This window comes from Capra hircus, chromosome 5, assembly GCF_001704415.2.
Source record: "Capra hircus breed San Clemente chromosome 5, ASM170441v1, whole genome shotgun sequence".
NCBI lineage: Eukaryota > Metazoa > Chordata > Mammalia > Artiodactyla > Bovidae > Capra > Capra hircus.
The window spans coordinates 41,777,711-41,800,622 of NC_030812.1; the positions used below are offsets into that span (position 1 = coordinate 41,777,711).

At 37.3% G+C, this 22,912-nt stretch overlaps 1 protein-coding gene across 2 annotated transcripts in view; it reads left to right on the forward strand.

The window, feature by feature from the left end:
• Window positions 1-22,912, forward strand: part of CPNE8 (copine 8) — a 257,610-nt gene that overhangs the window by 98,030 nt on the left and 136,668 nt on the right. For both annotated transcript variants that reach the window (XM_018047942.1, XM_005680172.3), the window contains exons 5-6: window positions 2,110-2,149; window positions 14,535-14,611. In XM_018047942.1, coding sequence (XP_017903431.1) covers window positions 2,110-2,149; window positions 14,535-14,611 — 117 coding nt within the window. The remainder of the gene's footprint in view (window positions 1-2,109; window positions 2,150-14,534; window positions 14,612-22,912) is intronic.

Genomic DNA, 22,912 nt, shown 5'->3' on the forward strand with positions numbered 1-22,912 from the left:
AAGTGATGGGACCAGATGCCATGATCTTGGTTTTCTGAATGCTGAGCTTTAAGCCAACTTTGTCGCTCTCCTCTTTCACTTTCATCAAGAGGCCCTTTAGTTATTTGCTTTCTGCCATAAGGGTGTTGTCATCTGCATATTTGAGGTTATTGATATTTCTCCTGGCAATCTTGATTCCAGCTTGTGCTTCATCCAGTCCAGCATTTCGCATGATATACTCTGCATATAAATTAAATAAGCAGGGTGACAGTATACAGCCTTGATGTACTCCTTTTCCTATTTGGAACCAGTCTGTTGTTCCATGTCCAGTTTTAACTGTTGCTTCTTGACCTGCATACAGATTTCTCAAGAGGCAGGTCAGGTGGTCTGGTATTCCCATCTCTTAAAGAATTTTCCACAGTTTGTGGTGATCCACACAGTCAAAGGGTTTGGCATAGTCAATAAAGCAGAAATAGATGTTTTTATGGAACTCTCTTGCTTTTTTGATGATCCATTGGATGTTGGCAATTTGATCTCTGGTTCCTCTGCCTTTTCTAAAACCAGCTTGAACATCTGAAAGTTCACAGTTCATGTATTGTTGAAGCTGTCTTGGAGAATATATCATGTTATTTCTCCCCAATCCACACTAAACCCCTTGTAGAAAACAGTTTCCAGGGATGATACTTGAGAAGGAGCCAGGAGATTTGTACTTTACCTATGATATTGCTACAGTTGCTAATTTTAATCTTACCCTCAAAAATTGTTTTGCATAAGAAATTTTTTTTTTACTAATATTTGTAGGTCCTTAGTAGATGTTGGCAATTTGCTGATTCAGAACTCTAGTTTACAGCTGTTAAGCGTGATCAAACTGTGCTAATATGAAGTAAAGTAATTTGTAACTCTTCCGAGACAGTCCATTTGCATCACACAAATTTAAAGCCAGTTTGTGGCAAACATTCTTTACTAGGGAGTAAGTGTACCTATGCCAAGAATCAGTATACACAGTGAACTCTGCTTCTGTGCTTTTTTTTGACTGAGATGCTTTTCTTTCTCTGGGAAAACACTCTTGTTATGTGAGAGGGAAGATTTTAATGATCTATTTAAAAAAAAGTTATTTTTTTGTAGGTAGCTATGCACAGGAATGTGAAAAGAATATGATTTGAGAGAAAGACTGGAGCCAGTACAAATATTTTCCTATTGAAGAATTCAGCAAATTGAGGTTGTTTTAAATGTTAGCAACCTTTCTGCTTAAAAAAAAATAAAATTAAAATGAGGGTCTAAGTGATAGTGAGAGATATTTTCCCAGGATCTCTTAAAATAATCATTTGCTTCCAGTACCAACTGATCAAAAAATAGGAACATAGTAGTCCTATATAAACACATTTTTCTATCCATAAAATACATGTTTTCCCTAAATCCTATGAATGGAGAAAATTAATCTCTCATTGCTGCTGCTGCTGCTGCTAAGTCGCTTCAGTCGTGTCCGACTCTGTGCGACCCCATAGACGGCAGTCCACCAGGCTCTGCCATCCCTGGGATTCTCCAGGCAAGAACACTGGAGCGGGTTGCCATTTCCTTCTCCAATGCATGAAAGTGAAAAGTAAAAGTGAAGTTGCTCAGTCGTGTCCGACTCTTAGCAACCCCATGGACTGCAACCTACCAGGCTCCTCTGTCCATGGGATTTTCCAGGCAAGAGTCCTTACTTTTGCCAATTTCAAATAATAAGAGTATTTATGATATTAAATAAGAATTATTATATTTACAAATGACAGCCTGTTATCAGCACTTTTTTAAGAGAGGAATTTCAGTTTTTAGGGAGAATTATGAATCTGTTGATTCACAGAAAAGGGAAATTTTAAAATTTTCTTATCAAGAAGAGTTGATGACTGTAAAAGTATTAAAATTAAGACTTCTGCTTAGGTGGTAGAAATAAAAGGACCCAGGGTTTATAAATTCTGCCTTTAGTATGTAGGCCAGCATTTATGAGAAATTTCTAAATTTGCTAAGTTTTTTCCCTATCATATACTTTTGATTCATTTTTTATATCATTTGTATTTGGGGGGAAATACTAATGTTTTTCTCTAGCTTCACTTGTGGAAATAATTTAAAGTGTATATTTTAATTTTTTAGGTATGATGTTGATTCGAAGAGTCCCAACTTGTCCAAACATGTAAGTTCACATCTTTATGTTTTTTAAGATGATTAAAAATTTAATTAGTGTATCATGATTTCACAGGTATTTATGTTAATTGAGTCATGTTAAAGTTGTATGTCCACAGCTTACCTAATAATTACATTGAAAATAAATAACATTTTATTTACATTTAATTTTTTAAGTTAGAGTATAGTTACTTTGCAATATTGTAATGGTTTTTACCATACATCAACATGAATCAGCATTAAGTACACATATATTCCCTTCTAATTCAACACCCCCTCCCACTTCTTTCCCCATTCAGCCCCTAATGTCACAGAGCACTGGCTTTGGGTTCCCTGTCCCATACAATGAACTCTCATTGGCTATCTATTTTACATATGGTAATATATATATTTCAATGCTATTCTCATATACCATACCACCCTCTCCTTCCCTCACTGTGTCCAAAATGTCTGTGTCTCCTTTGTGCTCTGCAAGTAAGATTTTCAGTACTGTCTTTCTAGATTCCTCGTACATGTGTTAATATATGATATTTGTCTTTCTTTTTCTAACTTACTTTTCTCCTTATAGTAGCCTCTAGGTTCATTCACCTCATTAGACCTGACTTAAATGCATTCCTTTTTATAGCTGAGTAATATTCCATTGTGTATATACCATAACTTCCTTATCCATTCATCTGTCTATTGCACATCTAGCTTGCTTCCAAGTCCTAGTTATTGTAAATAGTGCTGCAATGAACATTGGGGTGCATGTGTCCTTTTCACTTATGGTTTCCTCCAGATATATGCTGAGCAGTGAGATTGCTGGGTCATATGGTAGTTTTATTCCTAGTTTTTTTTTTTTTTTATGAAATTTCTATGCTGTTCTACATAGTGGCCATATCAGTTTTTATTCCCACCAATGGTATAAGAGGGTTCCCTTTTCTCCACAACCTCTCCAGCATTTATTATTGGTAGACTTTTTGATGATGGCCATTCTGACCAGTGTGAGATGTTTCCTCATTATAGTTTTGATTTGTATTTCTCCAATAATAAGCAATATTTAACATCTTTTCATGTGTTTATTAGCCATCTGCATGTCTCCTTGGAGAAATGGCTGTTTATGTCTTCTGTCTACCTTTTGATTGGGTTGTTTGTTTTTCTGATATTGAGCTGCTGAACTGCATTGTCATTTACTTTGTTTGTTATTTTCTCCCACTCAAGGATTGTCTTTTCACTTTATGTATAGTTTAATTTGTTGTGCAAAAGCTCTTAGATTTAATTAGGTCCCATTTGTTTATTTTTGTATTTCCATTACTCTAGGAGGTGGATTATAAAAGATCTTGTTGTGATTTATATCTGAGAGTGTTCTGCCTATGTTTTCCTCTAAGAGTTTTATAGTTTCTCATCTTCTGTTTGGGTCTTTAATGCATTTTGACTATATTTTTGTGTATGGTGTTAGAAAGTGTTCTAATTTCATTCCTTTACAAGTAGCTGACCAGTTTCCCCAGCACTGCTTGTTGAAGAGAGTATCTTTTCTCCATTATGCACTTTTTGCCTCCTTTTTTAAAGATAAAGTATGCATAAGTGCATGGGTTTATCTCTGGGGTTTCTATCTTGCTCTATTAGTCTATATTTCTATTTTTGTGCCAGTACTATACTGTCTTGAGGACTGTAGCTTTGTAATATAGTCTTAAGTCAGGAAGGTTGATTCCTCCAGTTTCATTCTTCTTTCTCAAGATCGCTTTGGCTATTCAGTATCTTTTGTGTTTTCATACAAATTGTGAAATTATTTTTTCTAGTTTTGCAAAAAATGCCTTTGCTGGTTTGGTAGGGATTGCACTGTATATGAGGATTACTTTTGGTAGTATAGTTGTTTTCACTATGTTGATTCCTCCAGTCCAAGAACATGGTATATCTCTCCATCTGTTTGTGATATCTCTGATTTCCTCCATCAGCATCTTACAGTTTTTTGCATACAGGTGTTTTGTCTATTTAAATAAATTTATACCTAAGTGTTTTATCTTTTTGTTGCTGTGGTGAATAGGATAGTTTTCTTAATTTCTCTTTCTGATTTTTCATTGTTAGTGTGTAGGAATGCAAAAGGATTTCTGTATATTAATATTATATACTGCAAGTTTACTATATTCATTGATTAACTCTAGTATTTTTCTGGTGGCATCTTTAGGGTTTTCTTTGTAGATATTCATGTTTTCTGCAGAGTTTTACTTCTTCTTTTTCAATCTTGATTCATTTAATTCCTTTTTCTCCTATGATTGTTGTAGCTTGGACTTCCAAAACTATTTTGAATAATAGTGGTGGGAGTGGGCACCCTTATCTTGTTCCTGATTTTAGAGGAAATGCTTTCAGTTTTTCACCATTGAGTATAATGTTTTTTGTGGGTTTGTTGTGTATGGCCTTTACTATGTTGAGTTGTTTCTTCTTTGCCTACGTTCTGAATTGTTTTTATCATAAATTACACTGAATTTTGTCAAAGTCTTTCTCTGCATTTGTTGAGATGATCATACGGTTGAATCTGTTAGTATGGTATATCACATTGATTGATTTGTGGATATTGAAGAATCCTTGTTTCCCTGGTATAACACCCACTTAATCATGATGTATGATCTTTTTAATGTGTTGTTGGATTCTGTTTGCTAGAATTTTGTTGAGAATTTTTGTACCTATGTTCATCAGTGATATTAGCCTATAATTTTCTTATTTTGTGGCATCTTTTTCTGGTTTTGGTATTATTATGATACCAGGGTATAGAATGAGTTCATGTGTTTTCCTTCCTCTGTGATTTCCTGGAAGAGTTTGACTAGGACAGGTGTTAACTCTTCTCTAAGCTTTTGCTAGAATTTGCCTATGTAGTCATCCACATGTGTGCCAAGTAGCTTCAGTCGTGTCCAACTCTTTGCAACCACATGGACTGCAGCCTGCCAGGCTCCTCTGTCCATCAGATTCACTAGGCTAGAATACTTGAGTGGGTCACCATGCTGTCCTCCAGGGGATCTTCATGACCCAGGGATCAAACCCATGTCTCTTATATCTCTTACATTGGCAGGCAGATTCTTTACCACTAGTGCTGCCTGGGAAGCCCATGTAGCCATCTTGCCCTGGGCTTTGTTTGTTGAAAGATTTTTTTATTATAGTTTTGATTTCTGTGCTTGTGATTGGTCTGTTCATATTTTCCCTTTATTTCTGATTCAGTTTTGAAAGATTATACATTTCTAAGAATTTGTTGATTTCTTCCAGGCTGTCCAATTTTATTGGCATATAGTTGCTCATGGTAGTCTCATGGGCCTTTGTGTTTCTGTGTTGTCTGTTGTAATTTCTTTTCCATTTGTAATTTTATTGGTTTGTGTCTTCTTCCCTTTTTTCTTGATGAGTCTGGCTAACGGTTTTATAATTTTGTTTATCTTCTTGAAGAACCAACTTTTAGTTTTATTGAGCTTTGCTATAGTCTCCTTCCTTCCTTTTGCCTTTCTTTTGCTATGATCTTTATGATTTCTTTCCTTCTACTAACTTCGGGGTTTCGTTGTTGTTGTTTTTGTTTTGTTGTTGTTGTTTGTTTCGATTTGTTGTTTTTGTGTTTGTTTTGTTGTTCTTCTTTTTCTAGTTGCTTTAGGTGTAGTGTTACATATATTTGATGTCTCTTGCTTCTTGATGTAGAATTGTATTGCTATAAACTTCCCTCTTAGCACTACTTTTCCTGCGCCCCATAGATTTTAAGTTGTCATGTCTTTGTCATTTGTTTTTAGCCATATTTTCATTTCCTTTTTGATTCTTCAGTGATCTGTTGGTTCTTTGTAAGTGTATTGTTTAGCCTCCATGTGCTTGTGTTTTTCATAGTTTTTTTTTTTTTATAATTGCTATCTAATCTTACAAAGCTGTGATCAGAAAAGATACTTGAAATTATTTCAATTTTTAGAAATTTACCAAGGCCTGATTTGTGGCCCAGGATGTGATCTATCCTAGAGAATATTCCATGTGCATCTGAGAAAAAAGTGAAATCTATTTTGGGGGGTTGAAATGCTAATAGATATTTCAATTAGGTCCAACTTTTCCTATGTCTCATTTATAGCTTGTGTTTCCTTACTAATTTTCTGTCTGGATGATTTGTCCATTGATGTGACTGTGGTATTACCGTTTCCCACTATTATTGTGTTACTGTCAATTTCCTCTTTAATAGTTGTTAGCATATGCCTTTCATATTGAGGTGCTCCTATGTTGGGTGCATGTATACTTATAATTTTTAGGTCTTCTTGGAATGATCCCTTGATCATTATATAGTGTCCTTTTGTCTCTTGTAACAGTCTTTGTTTTAAAGTCTATTTTATCTAATATGAATATTGCTACTCCTGCTTTCTTTCGATCTCTGTTTGCATGGAGTATCTTTCCAGCTTCTCACTTTCAGGCTGTATGTGTCCTTAGGTTTAAGATGTTCTCTTGAAGACCGCATATATAGGGATCTCCCTTTTGTACCATTCAGCCAATCTGTGTCTTTGGGTTGGAGCATCTAGGCCATTTACATTTAAGGTAATCATTTATAAGTATGATCCTGTGAACATTTAATTTATTGTTTTGAGTTTGTTTTTTATAGGCCTTTTCTGTCTTTCTTGTCTAGAGACATTCCTTTAGCATTTATTAAAAAGCTGGTGTGGTGGTGTTGAATTCTCTTAGATTTTGATTGTCTGTAAAACATTTGATTTCTCTTCCAAATCTGAACGAGATCCTTGCTCAATAGGATAATCTTGGTTGTACATTTTTTTTCTTTCATCACTTTAAATATATCCTGCCATTCCCTTCTTGCCTGCAGAGTTTCTGTTGAAAGATCAGCTGTTAGCATTTTAAAAATGCCCTTGTATGTCATTTGTTGTTTTTCCTTGCTACTTTTAATATTTGTTCTTTGTGTTTAATTTTTCTTAGTTCGATTAACATGTTTTTTAGAATATTTCTCCTTGGGTTTATCATGGATGGGACTCTCTGGGCTTCCTGGACTTGGGTGGCTATTTCCCTCCCATTTTAGGGAAGTTTTCTACTATAATCTCCTCACCTATTTTCTCATGCCCTTTCCTTTTGCCTTCTTTTTCTGGGACTCCTATGATTTGAATGTTGAACTCTTAGTGCTATCTAAGAGGTCTCTGAGGCTGTCTTCATTTCTTTAACATGTAAGATAATACATTTTTGGATTTTATAATGATGCTCAAAATGAGCATTTGTACTGACCAAGAATGTAAAGCAGTTTGGGAAAGAAAATATATTATTTTATTCAGATATTTATAATATCTCCAATACTATAATCTAGTGGCTAGTGGAAAGTTTAGAGTATATACTAATATTCTTTAATTCCAGGAAAGTAGGGGAAGAGAGAGGAGGCATATTTTTATTAAACACTTACTATGTTCCAGGTATTTATTCTAAGTGTTTTGAATATGTTATCTAACTTAGATCTCCCAACAATTTAATTTGTAAATATTATTTATAAAGTTTATTTTATAGATTAGAATACTGAAGGTAAAGGCTTTAATAAATCTTTCAGTCAAAATGCAAACACTGGTGGTCTAGGTTTGTTCAATATGGTTTATAGACATTTCAACAGACTTCAAAATTAAGTTCTATCTGTATATTATTTAGCCTGTAAATAATGACGAATACATTTAACAGGTATTTGTTGACCTCCTGGTCAGTTTTTCAAAAGTTTTATAGTTAATATGTTGAAATTATTTGAAGCATTCTCAATTGCAAGGCAATGGAAACCCACTCCAGTACTCTTGTCTGGCAAATCCCATGGATGGAGGAGGCTGGTAGGCTGCAGTCCATGGAGTCGCTAGGAGTTGAACACAACTGAGTGACTTCACTTTCATTTTTCACTTTTATGCACTGGAGAAGGAAATGGCAACCCACTCCAGTGTTCTTGCCTGAAGAATCCCAGGGACGGGGGAGCCTGGTGGGCTGCTGTCTATGGGGTCACACAGAGTCGGACAAGACTGAAGCAACTTAGCAGCAGCAGCAGCCACTCTAAAGTGAATTCGGTCTATGTGTTTGTTAGAGTTCTAGTAAAGTACTTGGATTTATTACTGGAAATTCTATTATGATCTAATTATAGTGGCTCATCAACTGAAATGCAACACTATAATAAGAAACAATAAAACAGTTTCTATTTTAGCTAGTCTATATTTCTCTGTCTAAATACAGAGCAAATATCTAAAAATATCCATTAAGGGACACTAATGTACTACTACTTACTTAGAGTTCATTATATCTACTACCCATTATATCTACTACTGTGGGCAAGAATCCCTTAAAAGAAATGGAGTAGCCCTCAGAGTCAAGAAAAGAGTCTAAAATGCAGTACTTGGGTGCAATCTCAAGAATGACAGAATGATCTCCGTTTCCAAGGCAAACCATTCAGTATCACAGTAATCCAAGTATATGCCCCAACCGTTGATGCTGAAGAAGCTGAAGTTGAAGAGTTCTATGAAGACTTACAAGACCTTCTAGAACTTACACCCCAAAAAAGTTGTCCTTTTCATCATAGGGGACTAGAATGCAAAAGAAGGAAGTCAAGAGATACCTGGAGTAACAGGCAAATTTGTCCTTAGAGTACAAAATGAAGCAGGGCAAAGGCTAACAGAGTTTTACCAAGAGAACACACCAGTCATAGCAAAGATCCTCTTCCAATAACACAAGAGACTCTCTACACATGAACATCACCAGATTGTCAATACCTAAATTAGATTGATTATATTCTTGGCAGCCAAAGTTGGAGAAGCTCTATACATTCAGCAAAAACAAGACTAGGATCTGACTGTGGCTCAGATGATGAACTCCTTATTGCCAAATTCAGATTTAAATTGAAGAAACTAGGGAAAACCATTAGACCATTCAGGTATGACCTAAATCTAATCCCTTACAATTATACAGTGAAAGTGACAAATAGATTCAAGAGATTCGATCTGATAGACAGTGCCTGAAGAACTATAGACAAAGGTTTGTGACATTGTACAGGAGGCAGTGATCCAGACGATCCTCAAGAAAAAGAACTGCAAAAAGGCAAAACGATTGTCTGAGGAGGCCTTACAAATAGCTGAAAAAAGAAGAGAAGCAAAAGGCAAGGGAGAAAAGGAAAGATATACCCATTTGAATGCAGAGTTCCAAAGAATAGCAAGGAGAGATAAGGAAGCCTTCCTCAGTGATCAATGAAAAGAAATAGAGGAAAACAATAGAATGGGAAAGACTAGAGATCTCTTCAAGAAAATTAGAGATACCAAGGGAACATTTCATGCAAAGGGGAGCACAATAAAGGACAGAAATGGTATGGACCTAATAGAAGCAGAAAATATTAAGAAGAGGTGGCAAGAATACACAGAAGAACTATACAATAAAGATCCTCATAACCTAGATAACATGATGGTGTGATCACTCACCTAGAGTCAGACATCCCGGAATGCAATGTCAAGTGGGAATTAGAAAGCATCACTAGGAACAAAGCTAGTGGAGGTGATGGAATTCCAGTTGAGCTATTTCAAATCCTAAACAATGATGCTTTAAAAGTGCTGCACTCAATATGCCAGCAATTTTGGAAAACCCATCAGTGGCCACAGGACTGGAAAGGTCAGTTTTCATTCCAGTCCCAAAGAAAGGCAATGTCAAAGAATGTTTAAACTACCACATAATTGCACTCATCTCACACGCTAGCAAAGTAATGCTCAAAATTCTCCAACTAGACTTCAGCAGTACATGAACTGTGAAATTCCAGATGTTCAAGCTGGATTTAGAAAAGGCAAAGGAACCAGAAGTGAAATTGCCAACATCCACTGGATCATCAGAAAAGCAAGAGTTCCAGAAAAATATGTAAGTGTTAAATGTTAGTCACTCAGTCATACTTGACTCTTTGCCAACCCATGGACTGCAACCCACCAGGCTCCTCTGTCCATGAGACTTTCCAGGCAAGGATACTAGAGTGGGTTGCCATTTCCTTATCCAGAAGATCTTCCCAACCCAGGGACTGAATCCAGGTCTCCTGTACTGCAGGCAGATTCTCTACCAACTGAGCTACAAGGGAAGTGCTAGAAAAGTATCTACTTCTGCTTTATTGACTGTGCCAAACCCTTTGACTATGTGGATCACAGCAAACTGGAAAATTCTTCAAGAGATGAGAATACCAGGCCATTTTACCTGCCCCCTGAGAAAATGTATGTGGTTCAAGGAGCAGCAGTTGGAACTGGATATGGAACAATGGACTGGTTTAAAATTGGGAAAGGAATACGTCAAGACTGTACGTTTTCACCCTGTTTATTTAACTTACATGCAGAGTACATCATGCAAAATGTGGGGCTGCATGAATTACAGGCTATAGTCAAGATGGCCAGAAGAAATTTCAATAACCTCAGATATGCAGATGGCAAAAAAGCAAAGAAGAACTAAAGAGCCTCTTCATGAAAGTGAAAGAGGAGAGTAAAAAATTTGGCTTAAAATGAAACATTCAGAAAATGAAGATCATGGCATCTGGTCCCATCATTTCATGACAAACAGATGGGAAAACAGTAGAAACAGTGAGAGACTCTCTTGGGGAGCTCCAAAATCACCTCAGATGGTGACTGCAGCCATGAAATTAAAAGACATTTGCTCCTTGTAAGAAAAGCTATGACCAACCTAGAGAGCATATTAAAAAGCTGAGACATTACTTTGCCGACAAAGGTTCGTCTAGTCAAGGCTATGATTTTTCCAGTAGTCATGTATGGATGTGAGAATTGGAGTATAAAGAAAGCTGAGTGTTTAAGAATTGATGGTTTTGAACTGTAGTGTTGGCAAAGACTCTTAGTGAGAATTCCTTGGACTGCAAGGAGATCCAACCAGTCCATCCTAAAGGAAATCATTCCTAAATATTCATTGGAAAGACTGATGCTGAAGTTGAAACTCCAATACTTTGGCCACCTGATGGGAAGAACTGATTCACTGGGAAAGACCCTGATGCTGGGAAAGATTGAAGGTAGGGGGAAAGGGGGTCAACAGAGGATAAGATGGTTGGATGGCATCACTGACTCAATGAATATGAGTTTGAGCAAGCTCTGGTTTTAGTGATGGGGTCACAAAGAGTCAGACACGACTGTGACGCTAAAGTGAACTGCCTGAATGAATTACTAGTATTGTGTAAAATGCATAGGAAATGTAGACCATTGAGCTGACTTGTGGTCTTTATAGACCGGGACCTGGGGACTGGAGTCGAGGAAAAGAAAGCGATGAAAAGAAGGACAAGGGGGACCCAAGTCTCGAGTGAAACAAGGGTGCTTTACTCGTGGCAGCATGTGCGTATATATTGTTATACAAGGAAGCTTTAGACAAAAAATAAATTTGAGCAAAAACACCAAAACCAGACGCATAACTACATTGACTAAGGGAATAACAATTGTCACATGGCCATGACCACAGTAACTAGGGGAATAACAATCGTCACAGGGCCAGAAGACAATCCATGTCTTGAGAAATAGGAACATAATTAAGTAGTTTCACAGAAAAGTAAAAAGTTACTGAAAGGAATCCACGTATGCTTTTCGTCTCATGACCTCAGTCCTGAGAACTGCGTGCAGCTCTGCTCGTTCCTGTTTTCCAGGAACTGATAAGGAACAGGGGGCCCTTGAGAAACAGAAAACAACATACAGACTCCTTAAAATTAAACATTCCCTGACACTAACTGAAAAACGGATTCAGTAGAGCTTTTCCGACACAGGAAGTAGTTGACAAATATTAAATATTATGTGCTGATTTTTGCATTATGAATAGCACATGGGTTGTATGCACATCATGACTACACGAACATAGGCAGATGTAAAACAATTACATAAGTACCATAATATTTAGGGGCAGAGATTGCAGTAGCAGTAGCTATTTTATTGCAGTAGCAATAAAATGTTTCAATGCACACTACATCTTTTTGATGCTCATTTTATTGATTTTATTATTTTTATTTCCTTTTAGTTCAGTTATGATGATAGAACACATTAGCATGTGTTCTATGCTAATATATGTGGACTCTAATATGGAGTGTTCAATATATCTGTTCTGTTTTCTCGAGTTACTACAGCAGTGAACAGCTTTTAGTGAGACTTGTTCTTTTATTGACCAAATCCATTTAATATGCAGAATGAGCAGCTGCCCATCAATATTAATATCCTTAGAAAACAGTTCTAGAATCCTCATGTATATTTTACTGCTGACCTAGAAGACCAATGACATTTCAAATCTTTAGTTTCAAGCTCTCATGCACAGTGTGACTTAGAAAAAGTTATGTCTGTTTTTAAAAATCCATAGACACATTTGTAAAGCCTGTTATGAAGTTGGCAAAGACATGTTATTTTTAAGGATATTTAATTCAAATATGTCAAGCCTTTACCTGAAGTACATTTTACTTACCTGAAAGCAAAATTTAAAATGATTTGCAGTTTAATGAAAGTATTGATATTCTGTCAGCAATCAAGATCCAAATCCAGATTTATTCTTTCTCTCCCTCTTCATTGCCTACCCCAACTATGTACAAGTATTGGTGTGTAAGTCACTTCAGTCGTGTCTGACTCTTTGCAACCTACTGGACTGTAGCCCTCCAGGCTCCTCTGTCCGTGGGATTCTCCAGGCCAGAATATTGAAGTGGGTTCTCGTTCCCTTCTCCAGGGAATCTTCCCAACCCAGGGATCAAATCCTCGTTTCTTATGTCTCACTGCATTGGCGGGCAGGTTCTTTACCCCTGTTGCCACTTGAGAGGTCCACGTGCAAGTACAGTTTACATCAAATCCTGACATTTTTCGGCACACTTCCCAAGTGTTTCCCACAACTTTAGCTTGAGACTTAACACTTTGCTTCTTATTAACTACTATAGCCTCTTGATTGATCTGACTTTCAGATTTTTCTTCACACCTCAGTCCTTTCTGCAAATTGGTAGCTGAGTAATCTTGTGAATCCATTGTTCTAATGGTGTCCCTGCTTTGCTGAAAGGTTACTGAAAGGCTGCCAGTTACTTCTGATTCTGAGGCTTTTTTGGGGGGGCGGGGGAAGGCTTGGCCAAGAGGGCTCACCACAATATTGGTTTTTCATCTGTTTCTGCCCTTTATTTAAGGTCCGCCCTTTTTTTCATTGTACTCTTGTCTGTTATTCTGATTTATTCTCTAGGACTGCAGTGCTCCAACTCTCTCCTATTCGTAGTCTGAATCCTAGGAGCCATGTAGGATTATGTACTTTGGAAAAATATTCTCTTGACTGTCCTGGTCTACAGTGGCCTTTTTTTCTCTCAAGAGATTTAGGGCAGCTTCCTGTGAATAACACAGTTTTTACTTTTGTGGCTTGTTAGGTATTTAGTAAAACTTAAAATAGCATTTTGTTTGCTATCATTCTTTCTTAGGGATTTTCCTAGACCAGTTCACAGTACAGTTTAGACAGATCTCCCACTTTCTCCTTCAAGGCAGCTTGGGATCATACACAGGCTATGATGTGCCTCGCCCTGAACCACCTCTATGTTTTCTTGACTCACATATCTGGATGGTGTTGGAAACTTTATTTTATTAACATGGGGAGTTGCATTGTATTTTTGATATTTCAATCCTTAGGCAGAATTTCAGTCTTGAATCAGAATATCTGGGTTAGTGTTATCTCTGCTATTCATTGATGCTTAAAACATGAAGGAAAACCTCTTAGATGATTAGTTTCTTTATATGTGAAATTTATTAATAGTATTAGTAACAAACCTCTCATTTTTCAGGGTTATTCTGAGTCTTGAAAATAAGACTTAATATTATACTTAACCCATTTGGAGGCACTTAGTATCTGCAAATATCATCTCATGCAATAATTACTCATTGAACTCACAACAGCTCTATAAGGGGGCAACTACGTATTTGAGGAAACTGGACAGCACAATAACTGCCATTTCATAAATGGTCAGTGGTTGTGCTGGAATAGACATCTGGCAGTGTGACTCTGGATCCTAGCTGTAGCCATGCTATCACACTGCTTTTCTGTAAGTAGCACTGTTAGTGTTAGCCACCACTGCCCTGTGCGTTTATGATTTGCCTTCTCAGACAAAAGTTTAGTAATTTCAGGGACATCTCAAGTCAAGTCAATTGTGAATTCAAATCCTGGAACTTGTTTTCCATTTTCATTTTAATTTAAAAAAGAGAAAGAAAGCAAATACAATGTCTGAACATTCATAATAACAAACTAACTTACTGATTAAAAGAACAGAAGGCTGTGCAAACTTAGGGGACAATCATATGCTAAAATTCATGTATTTTGAGCTCATTTTGTTTATTATTGGAAGTTAGAGAATTCAATATCTTAACAATGAAAACAATGCAGATATGATGTACAGAATACGTAAAGACAGTTTGGTAACTTAAGAGCCTTAATCTTTTTATCTATTTTAGGACTTTCTGGGACAAGTGTTTTGTACATTGGGGGAGATTGTTGGTTCACAGGGAAGTCGCCTGGAAAAGTCCATAGTGTAAGTATTTTTTTTTAAATTTTAGACAATGAAATGTTAACTTTTCATTTTCTATTTTGAAAGTTTGGAATTGATGAATATGTGGTTGTAGACCAAAACTGTGTTTTAAAATCTTGAGTTTTTTACTTTCAACAAATCATTTTGACATTTTTGTAAAGGATAATTTGTATTTCAGCTGTCATATGCCATGCTACAAAATGTTCACAAAATGAAATGAGAAAATTTAAACGAGAAAACATGTCTTCCTTTTGGTTTTAATATTATTTCTTAGATACAGTACTTTTTGAAGAAGAGATTTTACTTCTTTGGTCCAATGAGTATATGTAGTACCACCTTTTATGTTTAATAAATGCATGTTTAGTGATTGAGATTTTAATAATAATTTTTACTGAAAAATTTGTCTGAAAAGAAGGCAATGTATAAATGTTAAGAAAAGGTGTTCACTAAGAATTATATTTTTCATATTCACCTTCAGTTATGGAAATAATGTTTAATTTCCAGATTAATTGCATAGGCTGGTCTATTTTCTCTAGTTCCATGTAAGACAGTAAACAAACTATAGACATTCTCCCTAATCTTTTCCTCTCCTCTTCATCCTTCTTCTCCCATCCCTAAATTTTGACGTTTTGGATTCAGTTAACTGTTTTTAAACATCAAAAGATCTAGGAAGATCTAAGGCAACTGCAGACTGAACCACAGTGTCTAAAGATTTGGGGAGTTTTGAAGTCTCTATCTTCATCAATCTTTTAAGAATCTCAAACTTATAATATCATGATGTCAAAATCAAATCTATTCACCTTTGACATTAAAAATTGAAATGATTAAAGCGTCATTCTCACATTCCCTGTATATAATGAAACTTTATACTTAATGTGTTTTTCTTAGGTTAATAAGAAGTCTGTAAATTCTAACTTCTTTTATTTATAAATTGATTTTCTTAGAAAATTATTGTGAAATATCACCAGGTAAGCTTTTGCATGCCAACTGCCTTTTAAACATTCTTTTCACCTGTAATTTGTTTTTTATATCCTTGTAGGATTTGGAAGGATTATAGGTTCACATATATTTATGCTCACTTAAATAAACCAATGGTAAATAATCTATAAACAAAATATAAATATTTTTATTAAGCATATATAGTTCTTATTGCATTGTCTAGACTAGTGAGGTAGGCCCATAAGCATTCTTAGAAAATTACTAAAGCAACCTTTCTTTTGCTAGAAAAAAAATCAGCATTATCTATTCAATGCCACCTTAATTATGCCATTAATATTCTTTGAGAGAAAACAAAAGAAGCAAAAATGTAGAATTTTTATTTCAGAGTAACAGAATGGATATTTTTAAGGAAATTTCACTGATATTTTTAAATTGCTAATTTTATTAAACAGATTTATTTCATTTTATTTTTTCCATAAAAGGAAATCATAACTCATTTCAGAAAACTCTTAAATACCATAAAATTTTTCCCAGTGGAAAATCAGCTTTATGTTAGTCTTCAGTACAGTTCAGTTCAGTCGCTTAATCGTGTCCTACTTTTTGTGACCCTATGGACTGCAGCATGTCAGCCTTCCCTGCCCATCAACTCCCAGAGCTTGCTCAAACTCATCTTCATCAAGCTGGTGATGCCATCCAACCATCTTATCCTCTGTCATCCCCTTTTTCTCCTGCCTTCAATCTTTCCCAGCATTAGGGTCTTTTCCTGCGAGTCAGTTCTTCACATCAGGGGGCCAAAATACTGCAGTTTCAGCTTCAACATCAATCCTTCCAATGAATATTCAGGCCTGATTTCCATTAGGATTGACTGGTTTGATTTCCTTGCAGTCCAAGGGACTCTCAAGCGTCTTCTCCAACACCACAGTTCAAAAGCATCAATTCTTCGGCACTCAGCTTCCTTTATAATCCAACTCTCACATCCATACATGACCACTGGAACAACCATAGCTTTGACTAGATGGAAACATGCAAAATACTAGTTTTGAAAGATAAATACATAATAAAAAATATTAGTCTAGAAATGTGCAACAAGTTTTTATTATATTGATTGGGGTATGTGGTAAATAGAATGTAGTATAAGATGTGATCCTTATTCAACTAATTCAGTAAGTTCTACTACACAAGACCAACAGAAGCAAATTCATGCTATAGAGTGAAGATTCCTAGAGTAATGATTGGCAGAATATGCCAATTGTAGGGAGTATTTGCCCACAGTTGAGTCATAATGATTTTATATAATCAGAAAGGATAAAATGCCCTTTAGATTTTTCTAAGCTTCTGCTGAGGCTGGAGTAGCACAAATGAAGCAAAACTTTGGAAACCTTTTCAGACAACATGGGTCATTATAACTACATGTTTTGTTTCATCTATAGGATATTTTGTAATTTAGGCAAGTTTATCATAAGTGTTAATATTATACCTTATTGAAAAAGATATAATTCATTCATTTTTTAAGTATGTGTAACTAACCTTATATACAAAGTCTCCCTTAGGCTTTATTGGGCAACCTTACCAGATACATTCACATTAAACAAAGGGCTTAAACAATAAGGGCTTATTGTTAAAATTGTGGAAAATGTTTTGATTTTCTAAATAAGTTTAGCTAGGCAAGGGTTAGTACTAAATGGGTAATGAAGTGCAGAGTTTGAGTATAGCAAATAAATTGGCTACCAAAAGAACCAAAGAAGAAACTATAAGAATTGTAGAGTGGTGGCCTATTACATGAAGGAATTAAATTAGATACTGGAGATAAAGAGAACAGAGGAAAGACATGCGAGGTTTCTGAGGAGATTAATCAGAAGTAGGACAGTACAACAGTACAAGCGAATGCACTTAGCTTGCTAGCAGAAGGATATTTTGGACTTACTCATCAAAACATCAGGTAACATGTTCTCTCACCCGAGCAGTTACTCCAACCCAGGTGGATGCTGGATTAGATAAAACACACAAACAAATCTTTTGTAGTCACCGCCCTCTTGCTTGAGAAAATGCTGGCTTTTATTAAAAACTCTGTATATATGTATCTGTGCTCAGTCATGTATGTATGACTCTTTGTAACCCTATGGAGTATAGCACACCAGGCTCCTCTGTCCATGGTGTTTTCCAGGCAAGAATACTGGAGTGAGTTGCCATTTCCTACTTAGGGGATCTTCCTGACAGGAATCAAACCCATGTCTCTTGTGGCTCCTGCATTGGCAGGTGGATTCCTTTCCACTGTGTCACCACGGAAGCTTTAAAAACTCTAGCTATGAGAAAGGTATTTGTTTAGAGAAAGAGGAACACGTGAATTAAAGAACCAGGTACACTGGCTAAGCATTCTGTCTTGGGGTCTTGGAAGTTCAAGTGCTTTGAAAAAAGATACAGCTTCTATTCAAATGGTATGCCACCTCTTTACCTCAGCTTCAAATGAAAAGCAACCTAAACTATTCGTAGTTTTTGTTTGAAGGAGCATGGTTTGGTTGAGGACAAAAGTGAAATATCACTTGCATGGAAGCTGTGTTGCTCATAGTGTCTAAGTAAGGCTTCATAGCTGCTGGTGCACTCCATGGATGTGTTCCGATTCTACACTTATTCCTGCCATCTCCTGATCAGTGCCACCTTTTTTTCCATGTATTTGACTATTTTGAACAAATTTAATGGACAGATGGTAGGGAGGAATGGGAGGGCTGGAAGATATGGCATTTCAGTGCAGAAGGGAATGGCTTTGGAAGAAAGGATAGAGCCAGGTTGGGTACTGGAGTTGATGCAAAATCATGGAAGTATTTTCGCTGACAACTTTTAAAGATTTCTTGTTTTATCACATGATATATAAAAATAGTGGAATAAATGAAAGCCTGGTAGAAATGATAAAGTTCATATTTGACAAATAGTATTATATATATTTAACATGCAGATCTTACATCTATTTCTCATAGTCCATTTTGCTTTCTCCCATCTTTCATCTCCCTTGTGAACAGCTCTAGCCAGACTTAGCTATCTAGGGCAAAGATAATATTGTAGGATGGTCATTAAAGATGTTTTCATGGTCCATTTCTCACAGCTGGAGATAGAGAATTTATAAACTCTCCTACAGCTATTACCTTTGGCAATTTTGTTCAAGAGTTACGCAATTTTGTGTGTGTGGTTAGTTATAGACTTAAGAATAGTAGCACAGGACACCTCCTGAGGCAGATAATCTACCTGCAATTAATACAAATGGCTCATTGTGAACTTTAAAAGTCTTGTGTCCCATATATTATTTATCTTAAATAACATCATCCAAATGATTTAGTGTTTTAGATTAGAGTTTTGTTTTCAAAATAGTATCTCATTTATATTCTAAGTTGTTAAAAATATTCCCTTGTTTTCCTCTCTATAAATGGCCTAGTTTAAATTATTTTTGTCTAATGTATTGAGAAGAATGTCTGTAGCTTCTTAGTTGCAGTTGTGTGATAATATACGCTCAGAGATGGCCTTTTTAAAAATGATGTTAAATATGAAATCTGAAATTTTATTATGACCAGTGCCAGTTCAGTTCAGTTCAGTCGCTAAGTTGTGTTGGACTCTTTGCGACCCCATGAATCCAGCTTGCCAGGCCTCCGTGTCCATCACCAACTCCTGGAGTTCACTCAGACTCACATCCATAGGGTCAGTGATACCATCCAGCCATCTCATCCTCTGTCGTCCCCTTCTCCTCCTGCCCTCAATCCCTCCCAGCATCAGAGTCTTTTCCAATGATTCAACTCTTTGCATCAGGTGGGCAAAGTACTGGAGTTTCAGCTTCAGCATCGTTCCCTCCAAAGAAATCCCAGGGCTGATCTCCTTCAGAATGGACTGGTTGGATCTCCTTGCAGTCCAAGGGACTCTTGTCTTCTCCAACACCACAGTTCAAAAGCATCAATTCTTTGGCACTCAGCTTTCTTCAGAGTCCAACTCTTACATCCATACATGACCACTGATAAAGCCATATCCTTGAGTAGAAAGACCTTTGTTGGCAAAGTAATGTCTCTGCTTTGGAATATGCTATCTAGGTTGGAGAAGGAAATGGCAACCCACTCCAGTATTCTTGCCTGGAGAATCCCAGGGATGGGGAAGCCTGGTGGGCTGCCGTCTATGGGGTCACACAGAGTTGGACACGACTGAAGCGACTTAGCAGCAGGTTGGTCATAACTTTTCTTCCAAGGAGTAAGCGTCTTTTAATTTCATGGCTGCACTCACCATCTGCAGTGATTTTGGAGCCCCAAAAACTAAAGTCTGACATTGTTTCCGCTGTTTCCCCTTCTATTTCCCATGAAGTGATGGGCCAGATGCCATGATCTTCGTTTTCTGAATGTTGAGCTTTCAGCCAACTTTTTCATTCTCCTCTTTCACTTTCATCAAGAGGCTTTTTAGTTCCTCTTCACTTTCTGCCATAAGTGGTGTCATCTACATATCTAAGGTTATTAATTTTTCTCCCGGCAATCTTGATTCCAGCTTGTGCTTCTTCCAGAGCAATGTTGCTCATGACGTATTCTGCATATAAGTTAAATAAGCAGGGTGACAATACACAGCCTTGACATACTCCTTTGCCTATTTGGAACCAGTCTGTTGTTCCATGTCCAGTTCTAACTGTTGCTTCCTGACCTGCATATAGGTTTCTCAAGAGGCAGGTCAGGTGGTCAGCTATTCCCATCTCTTTCAGAATTTTCCACAGTTTATTGTGATCCACAGTCAAAGGCTTTGGCATAATCAGTAAAGCAGAAATTGATGTTTTTTCTGGAACTCTCTTGCTTTTTCCATGATCCAGCAGATGTTGGCAATTTGATCTCTGGTTCCTCTGCCTTTTCTAAAACTAGCTTGAACATCAGGAAGTTCACAGTTCAAGTATTGCTGAAGCCTGGCTTGGAGAATTTTGAGCATTACTTTACTAGCGTGTGAGATGAGTGCAATTGTGTGGTAGTTTGAGCATTCTTTGGGACTGTCTTTCTATGGGATTGGAATGAAAACTGACATTTTCCAGTCCTGTGGCTGCTGCTGAGTTTTCCAAATTTGCTGGCATATTGAGTGCAACACTTTCACAGCATCATCTTTCAGGATTTGAAATAGCTCAACTGGAATTCCATCACCTCCTCTACCTTTGTTCATAGAGATGCTTTCTAAGGCCCACTTGACTTCACATTCCAGGATCTCTGGCTCTAGGTAAGTGATCACACCATCGTGACTATCTTGGTTGTGAAGATCTTTTTTGTATAGTTCTTCTGTGTATTCTTGCCAGCTCTTCTTAATATCTTCTGCTTCTGCTAGGTCCATAACATTTCTGTCCTTTATCGAGCCCATCTTTGCATGAAATGTTCCCTTGGGATCTCTAATTTTCTTGAAGAGATCTCTAGTCTTTCCCATTCTGTTGTTTTCCTCTATTTCTTTGCATTGATCACTAAAGAAGGCTTTCTTATCTCTCCTTGCTATTCTTTGAAACTCTGCATTCAGATGCTTATATTTTCCTTTTCTCCTTTGCTTTTCGCTTCTCTTCTTTTCACAGTTATTTGTAAGGGCTCCTCAGAAAGCCATTTTGCTTTTTTGCATTTCTTTTCCATGGAGATGGTCTTGATCCCTGTCTCCTGTACATGTCACAAACCTGCATCCATAGTTCATCAGGCATTCTATCTATCAGATCTAGTCCCTTAATCCATTTCTCATTTCCACTGTGTAATCATAAGGGATTTGATGTAGGTCATAGCTGTATGGTCTAGCGGTTTTCCCTACTTTCTTCAAGTTAAGTCTGAATTTGGCAATAAGGAGTTCATGATCTGAGCCACAGTCAGCTCTTGGTCTTGTTTTTGTTGACTGTATAGAGCTTCTCCATCTTTTGCTGCAGAGAATATAATCAATCTGATTTCGGTGTTGACCGTCTGGTGATGTCCATGTATAGAGTCTTTTCTTGTGTTGTTGGAAGAGGGTGTTTGCTATGACCAGTGCATTTTCTTGGCAAAACTCTATTAGTCTTTGCCCTGCTTCATTCTGCATTCCAAGGCCAAATTTGCCTGTTACTCCAGGTGTTTCTTGACTTCCTACTTTTGCATTCCAGTCCCCTATAATGAAAAGGACATCTTTTTGGGGTGTTAGTTCTAAAAGGTCTTGTAGGTCTTCATAGAACCGTTCGACTTCAGCTTCTTCAGCGTTACTGGTTGGGGCATAGACTTGGATTACTGTGATATTGAATGGTTTGCCTTGGAGACGAACAGAGATCACTCTGTCATTTTTGAGATTGCATCCAAGTACTGCATTTCAGACTCTTTTGTTGACCATGATGTCTACTCCATTTCTTCTAAGGGATTCCTGCCCGCAATAGTAGATATAATGGTCATCTGAATTAAATTCACCCATTCCAGTCCCTTTTAGTTTGCTGATTCCTAGAATGTCGACGTTCACTCTTGCCATCTCTTGTTTGACCACTTCCAATTTGCCTTGATTCATAGACCTGACTTTCCAGGTTTCTATGCAATACTGCTCTTTATAACATCGGACCTTGCTTCTATCACCAGTCACATCCACAACTGGGTATTGTTTTTGCTTTGAGTCCATCCCTTCATTCTTTCTGGAGTTATTTCTCCACTGATCTCCAGTAGCATATTGGGCACCTACTGACTGGGGAGTTCCTCTTTCAGTATCCTATCATTTTGCCTTTTCATACTGTTCATGGGGTTCTCAAGGCAACAATACTGAAGTGGTTTGCCATTCCCTTCTCCAGTGGGCCACATTCTGTCAGACCTCTCCACCATGACCCGCCCATCTTGGATTGCCCCAGGGGCATGGCTTAGTTTCATGAGTTAGACAAGGCTGTGGTCCTAGTGTATTAGATTGACTAGTTTTCTGTGAGTATGGTTTCAGTGTGTCTGCCCTCTGATGCCCTCTTGCAACACCTACCATCTTACTTGGGTTTCTCTTACCTTGGACATGGGATATCTCCTCACAGCTGCTCCAGCAAAGCACAGCCACTGCTCCTTACCTTGGATGAGGGGTATCTCCTTACTGCCACCCTTCCTGACCTTTAACATGGGATGGCTCCTCTAGGCCCTCCTGCGCCCGCACAGACACCACTCTTTGGACATGGGGTTGCTCCTCCCGGCCACCGCCCCTGGCCTTGGGCATGGGGTGGCTCTTCTCCACCACCCTCTCTGCTGTTGGATGCGTGGTGCAAAGAGATAGAAGAGAACAATAGAATGGGAAAGACTAGAGATCTCTTCAAGAAAATTAGAGATACCAAGGAAACATTTCATGCAAAGATGGAGACAATAAAGGACAGAAACGATATGGACCTAACAGAAGCAGAAGATATTAAGAAGAGGTGGC